The 7,381-nt window shown below is 38.9% G+C and overlaps 2 protein-coding genes across 2 annotated transcripts in view; one reads left to right on the top strand and one right to left on the bottom strand.

The window, feature by feature from the left end:
- Positions 1–7,381, top strand: part of LOC107684045 (beta-tectorin-like) — an 82,537-nt gene that overhangs the window by 44,770 nt on the left and 30,386 nt on the right. The window lies entirely within an intron of this gene.
- The window catches only part of LOC107684126 (glycerol-3-phosphate acyltransferase 1, mitochondrial-like), a 36,506-nt gene that overhangs the window by 10,856 nt on the left and 18,269 nt on the right, over positions 1–7,381 (bottom strand). The window contains exons 2-5 of the mRNA XM_016480339.1: positions 4,275–4,406; positions 3,123–3,242; positions 2,955–3,028; positions 66–179 (exon numbers count right to left, since the gene is read on the bottom strand). Of these exons, the coding sequence (XP_016335825.1) occupies positions 66–179; positions 2,955–3,028; positions 3,123–3,242; positions 4,275–4,373 (407 nt within the window). The 5' untranslated portion in view covers positions 4,374–4,406. The remainder of the gene's footprint in view (positions 1–65; positions 180–2,954; positions 3,029–3,122; positions 3,243–4,274; positions 4,407–7,381) is intronic.

The raw sequence follows: 7,381 nt of genomic DNA, 5'->3' as shown, positions 1-7,381 counted from the left end.
TTCCTGCTGCTTAGAAACAGAGCTTTACATTGCACTTGTTCCTTGCTTTTATAAACACTTGGTACCTGCTGCTGTTGAGCACGTTCTCCACCACATTGCGAGCAAACATGTCCTTCCGGACATCTCTCTCCAAGACAAACAGCACATAACTCAGCCTCCGTGCAAGCCAACCTCTGTGTCTGCATTATACAAAATACAAAATAGTTGAGCATGGAAAGTATAATGAGTATTAATGACAAAGAATCTACAGTAGCAGACTGTTTCACTGAAATGGTTCTTAAAGGGGACCTATTATGCCCCTTTTTACAAGATGTAACATAACTCTCAGGTGTCCCTAGAATGTATTTATGACGTTTCAGCTCAAAATACCCAACATATAATTTATTGTTCCATGCTGAAAATTAAATTTTTTTTACCAGAGGCTAAAACAAGGTGTTTTCGCGCATTTGTCAAATAAGCCGCTGCTCCCCACCTCCTTTTCCAGAAGAGCCTTTACAGCTTGTGCCTCGCATACTCTGCCAAAACTAAACATCTGTTTGATCTTGATTATCCTGTCTATCATGGTCACGCTCACGTGACACTGCAGGATATCATGAAAGTTTATTATTTGCGTTTTAAAGCCATGTAAATTTAAAGATCTTACGTATGAGCTGTGTCCAAAACCGCTCCCTATCCCCTATATAGTGCACTATATCGGGTGTCAGCCATTTTGTAGTGCTGTCCGAATTCTGAGCGAACGAGTTCATTCCCTACATTCGTTCACTACTTTTTACCCACAATCCTCTCTGATTTCGAGTGTACAATTGATGTACACTCGCTGAAGCACTATTTCTCATAATCCAATGCGGAGAGGACTGACGAGCTGGAAAAGATACCGGGAGCAAGCGAGTTTGAATGAGAGATGCAGTTTACATCTTTCCTATTTCTGCTTTAATGTTTATTTCATCTATTATAAATATTAAAATATATTATTTAGGCATTTGGTTTAATTTTTAACTAATTTACGGCGTTTGCGTTGTTTTTAACTTACAAGAGACGACAGAGATGTGATGATAATTTGGTGGATGATTTAAAAAAATATATTTGTTAATCACCTGTATGTAGCATATTCATCAATGTAAAATTAATAGGAGCGCTCTATGACCATTGTCATCTTATTGGAGCGCAAAACGCTGCTCAGGAGAGTTTCAAGACACTAAGAATAATAAATACATAAAATGTATATGTTATATGTGGATGTGTAATATGCTTATTTTTGTTACCAGTATTTTAATAGTATTTAATGATTATAAACATATTAAGCATTACAAAACAAATTAGGCCTAATAATATCCATCAATGAAAACACAAAGCTGGCACGGAGGTATGTATAATTACAATATAAAGTCATTGTGAGTGTTATTGTTATTAATATTTTTTATAACATATTAGTTTCTGCTCCAGCTCCAGCTCTCTGACACGCAGTGTATACGTCAGTGTCTGAATTCGTTCACTTCATTTCATTCACTCCTTTATGATGTATTGCACTCAACTGCCATACACCATATAGGGATTAGTGAATGAGTGAACGAGTCGGACACAGCTATGGTTTTCTGAGCTCACACATCCGAAGCGCACACACAGAAAGCCGGCTGTCAGACAGCGCAACGTACCGTGCAAGTACTAGACTATGATCTCTTTTGCGTCTTATTGCGCTTAAACTGTCAAATACACACAAGGTTATGTCAAAAACACAAAGTTTACGTAAATACAGTCAGATTTATCTGTGAACGTAAACAGCTGGCAAAGAAATCGCATGTGTAGCCTATATTAGATCTGTCTGGCAGCAGCGTATACCTACTGCTGTCTATGCTGTTAATTTGAATCAAACAACAAAAACATAAAATCTCTCACTGACTGAATAACTTGAGTAGCATTATAAGAATTAATTTCTTACTTGAATGCTAATGATGTTAAATGCTCTAGCGAGTAGATAAACATGGAGGCCCTCACTCAGGGCGGGGTCTATGCTAATACAGCAGTGTCCGTCAACAGTCATGGGTGGGGCCTGTACAATGTGATGTCACTTTGTACACATTCTGCAAACGGCTTGCTGCTTATGATTTATGGGGATTAAAAAAAAGGAGTGAGTGGATTTGTATTATTATAGGGTGGTTGTGTACAAACACCACCAACACATTTATGTCCAAACACCATGTAAAAGTGAATTTTGCATAATAGGTCCCCTTTAAAGTAACATTTCACCCAAACATTAAAATTCTGTCATTATTTACTCATTCTCATGCTGCTCCTTCTGTGGAACATGAAATAAGATGGAATCATGAAATTCTGAAAAATCAAACATTCGGTGAGTTGAACTCGAGAACTGGATCAGTATCATTTGTGAATTAATCATTCTTTGCAACTGTTTTTTTTTTCACTGAACCAGCTGTTCAGAAATCATCTGAATGATTCGTTCATGCATCAGACTGAGTGGGGTGACTCAATGATTCTTTTTCAGGAGTTCTCTTTGTAGCTTTTTTTGTGTAATTTTTGCAGCCATTTGGTAGAATCATTCGTTTAATATCAATAACTGCTGAAAGGCAATATCAAATTTTTGTACTGTATTACGCAGTGTCCACTTCCTCCCCTGATTGGCTGTACCAGCTCAGACCACCTTTGGTCCTTGTCATGAGATCTAGGTACATAATATCCCCTGACAAACAGTGTTAATAATTTATTTCCTGACTTTCCACTCCTCACAGAAACCTCCAACCTTCCATTTGACACTTGAATGTAAACACACGGCGGGGAAACTACATCTGACCAACTATGGTATTAATCGTGTATCACAAACTAAACTATGTTAATGAATTATACTTTACAGCAAGGTGCATAACCAAGCAATGTGCAGTGAGTGTTCTCATGATAAATCATGAGAGAATTGGTGATCTATTCAGACCCATAATGTTTACCTTGTGTGCGTTTCATTGATGTAAATCACATTACGGAGCCCTAGTGAAGGGATGCTGGGGTTGAACAGCCTCTCCTGGAACACATAATTGTAGTAACAGTCAAACTACAGATGTTTCTTAGGAAACACGTGTATTCGGTCAATATGCCAAAAGCTTCAACAAACTAACCTGACTCAGGGGTGTGCATGAGTGACAGCATCTTCCAACAAATGGTCTCTTCCTGTTCAGCAGACCCTCCTTCCCTGTAGTGGTCACAGAACGAAGGACAGACGGGTTGGAGCTTCTGTCCTACATGAGAAATACAATGTTTATTCTACAAAAGATCACTGCAACAAGATAACTTGCATTAACCTAGCCTTCCAAAAACGTTCCATTTGTTGACATTAGTTATGTATTAGGTATCATGAACTAACAATTAGCAAATTTTTTACAGAATGTATTAATCTAGGTTAATGCTATTTTTTAAATATACTATTGTTCTTTGTTAATTTAAACAACTTGAAATATTAAAAATAAATATTAACCTATATAAATAAAAGCTGTAAAACAGTGTCTTTCATTTTTTTTTCAACTGACATTTCTGGTTCTTCTGCTGTAATGACAAAGCTGCTTGTTTTCAAACATTATTTTATTCAACAGAGTGGTAATACACTGAAAAAATAAATTAAATATTTTATATAATAATAATTTCAGAATAATAATAATAACAATTTCAGAATTCCAGAAATTACTTTTTTTTTTTAATTTCCTCATTTATCCAGGTTTTCCAAGACTGTGGGAAATAAATAAAAATGACGGTTGTTGAGGTAAGAAATTAAATAAATAAATATGAAGAAAAAAAGAAAGAAGGAAAGAAAGAAACTGGGTTTTAGCTGTTTTACCTTATTTTTAAACCATTTTAATCCATCTTGGCCTCTGGAATTGTGATGTTACAAATGTGATGGTTGCGGGTGGTTTCCAGGGAATTGCTAAGTGGTTGCTAGGGTGTTCTGTGTGGTTGCTTACTGGCCCAAGTCAAAATAGACCTGACCCCTTTAAGTCTCAATAATATTTTAATCCCTTGATGTAATCCCTCCTTTACAGCAAATCTATGGGACTTGTTTTACTGTTAATTAGGTTATAAACTTAAATATGATCACAAGATAAAAAACTACCCTCAACAGGCCTCATTATTCAAGGTATCAAGTCTGTAGCACCAACAGCACAGGACAAATACAACCTTAATACTTAAGGTTAGGAGTTTGTTCAAATCTCTAAGCCTATATATAAGCAATAACAGTGATGCTTTCCTTGGTATGGCCCTAGTTTCTCCATGCTTACCTGGTCCTCACAGGGATGCTTCAAACAACCACTTCCTGTGTCAGGATTATTGGCCAGGAGAATGTTATCTGGACCCCCCAGAACCATGCGGACATCCATCGCCTCTCTTCAAACCACGCATCAACAACAAAACTGTGGGAGGGAAAGACAAACAGAGAATAAGAGGCAGTCCATTGCCGCCCTCTGTGCTGTAGGTCAAAACACGGACAAGCTCTGATTACAGCTTTTCACAATAAATCACTGCAGCCGGCAAAATATTCCACAGAATGCCAGAATGTGAAACCGCTGTGCCTTCTATTCAACACGGCACCTCCAGCTCAGCTGCAGCTGAATAACAGGAATGTCAGATGATGCGTTCCACCCAATCACAGCAAACAAATACGGTTCGCCAAACCTGCTGCGGTGGTTTCAGGTGAGCCGATCATTCTGACAAAGATTTCAGGAAGAACGGCAACGAAGCAAGCAGAGCTTGATTGCAGTTTAGTGCATCACGGCTCAGTCTACTTTCCTGATCTTCACCGCCCTGGGATAAAGAAAACTGACAGGCTTGACAACAGCTCAAAGCACACAAGACACCGTCAGCTGAACTAACCTGAACTATGTCCTGGGTGACCTGCGGCTACATAATCTTGTTTTTATCTGCTGATTGGCTGACCCATGGATGAGAGCGTCTACTCTCCGGTGTCATGTTAAAGGGCTACGGCCTCCCGTCTGTGGAAAACACGCTGAAATACAAAGAGGGGCTGATGAAGCATACAATATATTGCAGCTGTCCAGTTCAGAGGTAAACTGGAAGGGTGGTAGTCACAGCAAAACTAAACGGTGCCTGTGCTCCTGCAAAGCGATATAGTTTTGGAAGACGAGCTGTGGAAAAAAGCTTGTGCCAATTATTAGGGGTGCAGAATGTACCCTTTGAAAACCACACGAGAGATCTGCACATGTTCAGTGCATCAAGAAGAATCTCACTCCCAACAAATGGATGAGAAACTATCTGAAACTTACATATGTTTATCTTTCTAACTAACATTTGGTTGTGGCATATAAACACATGGTGAGAAGGAGGAAGTTCATAAATTGTTAAAAAAAAAAAATGAGACATGAAGTTTAAAGGCTCTGACATTTTTATTTTCTCTGTGGTCAAAAAGAGTTTACTGTTGTCTCTATTATAATGGGTTTTTCTTATTTCCTCTGTGACTGCACTTCTTCAAAACACCCCATCAGCAGCTCACAAGGGCATTACAGAAGCCCCAGTGGGACCGTTTAGTCCATTGGTAGAATGCACTGAAGGCTGTATTCTTGATGTTTTTCTACAATCTTTTGTGCGTCATGGGTAGAGAAAGGGATTAAGAAATTTAATGAAATTATTATCCAGAAATTACAACATTTTTTATATGAATTTTAACAGAAATATTTGCAGTGGATGTGCTGCTTTCGAACAATTTTCCTGTGGTATGTGATTTAATGTTTTAATCACAGCGAGGATTGCTTGGCGCATGACAATTCCACTTCCGTGTTCTAAATAGCAAAACTCATGTTCTGAGAAAATACTTTTGCGCGAATAATAAGGATCCTTTTTGTGAACTTGACTTTGTTTGATGGCTTTGGAACATAGACGGTAACGACAGACATAAGGATGCGCTCATTGATCAAACAGTCCATTGGTCCAATGACAGTAGAGCCTCTGTTCACAGGTGTCGTGCACAGACAGTAGCCTAATGATAACCCCTTTCGTGCTCTTCCCAATATTGTGTCAAACACCATATTTAAAAGTTTTTTTTTAAGGAAACAGATATGTGCATTTTTTTTCCAAAATGTTTTGTTATTGACGCGTTGAGTCAGGCAGCTATTTACACTGCAAAAAATAAGGCCTATCTATTTCCATAAAAATATAGGCTATAAACATTCTAAAATATATGTTTACCTTTTAGGCAAATTGCATAAATTAGAATAGTGATGTCTCAAAACGCATTTATAGTCCGTATCTCTTATTTTCCTAACGTATTCCTACCCTTAACTGCGTTAAACATGGTGTCACTTGGATGGGAATATGCAAGGAAATTATATGTTATCTATACTAGGCGTTGTAAGCTCCATAAATGGCTATTTCGGGGAGGAGAGGAGACGGGGTGGAGATTTATGTATGTACAATCTTCCGCTGACTGGGAATTACAAAGGGAATTTTGTGCAGGTTCTGGCGTACGCATGTGTAACACAGTTCGTAGTCACGGGAAGAAGGAGGCGGGAACCAGCGAACATTTAAACAAACTAAAATAAACACAAAACAGCGCGACAGCCCCTCGCGGACAACTGTCGCGCACAAACAGAACCAAAACACAAAATAAAATCCAGGCCTGGTCCTCTCTCGTCCAACACTGTCGTCACTCCTCCTTTTATCCTTCCGGAGCTCCTCCGTGGGACTCGAGACCGGTGAGTGGCGCAGGTGTCGCGCATTAGCATGTACTCCACCGGCCTCGCTCTATTCCCACAGCTCTCAGCCCCGCCCCTCTCGTCACAGCATGGATTTATAAATCTGAAAACTTTTGTACGTACGCAAAATCTAGTTTTTGTGCGTACGCACACATTTAGGATGAAATCTACGTAAAGTTTTATACATGCCGCGCAGCAGTCGTCTGTGAGGGGCTGCCGCTTTTACTTTCGTTTTGTGTTTGTTCATTTGTTTATTAAAGTTTTATGTTTAAATGTTGGCCAGTTCCCGCCTCCTTCTTCCTGATCTACGAACATTTAGTGTTAAAGGGTTAGTTCACCCAAAAAAGAAAATTAGGCTGTGTTTTACTCACCCCCGAGGCATCCTAGGTGTATATGACTTTCTTCTTTCAGACGAATCCAGTCGGAGTTATATTAAAAATTGTCCTGGCTATTCCAAGCTCTATCATTGCAGTCAGCGGGTGTTGCAGTGCTTCAGTCCAAAAGAAGTGAAATAAAAAGTGCCCATCCATAAAAAAAAGTGTCTCACATGGCTCCGGGGGTGAACAAAGGCCTCCTGTAGTGAATCGAAGCGTTTTTGTAAGAAAAATAACCATATTTAAAACGTAATAATCAATTTAATCTAGCTTGCGCTCACTGTTGTAAACGGAAGCAGTTCCGGG

Source organism: Sinocyclocheilus anshuiensis, unplaced genomic scaffold, assembly GCF_001515605.1.
Source record: "Sinocyclocheilus anshuiensis isolate Anshui unplaced genomic scaffold, SAMN03320099.WGS_v1.1 scaffold553, whole genome shotgun sequence".
In the NCBI taxonomy this organism is placed as follows: domain Eukaryota; kingdom Metazoa; phylum Chordata; class Actinopteri; order Cypriniformes; family Cyprinidae; genus Sinocyclocheilus; species Sinocyclocheilus anshuiensis.
The sequence above is the reverse complement of the archived record's forward strand: the minus strand, read 5'-3'. Positions and strand labels throughout refer to the sequence as shown.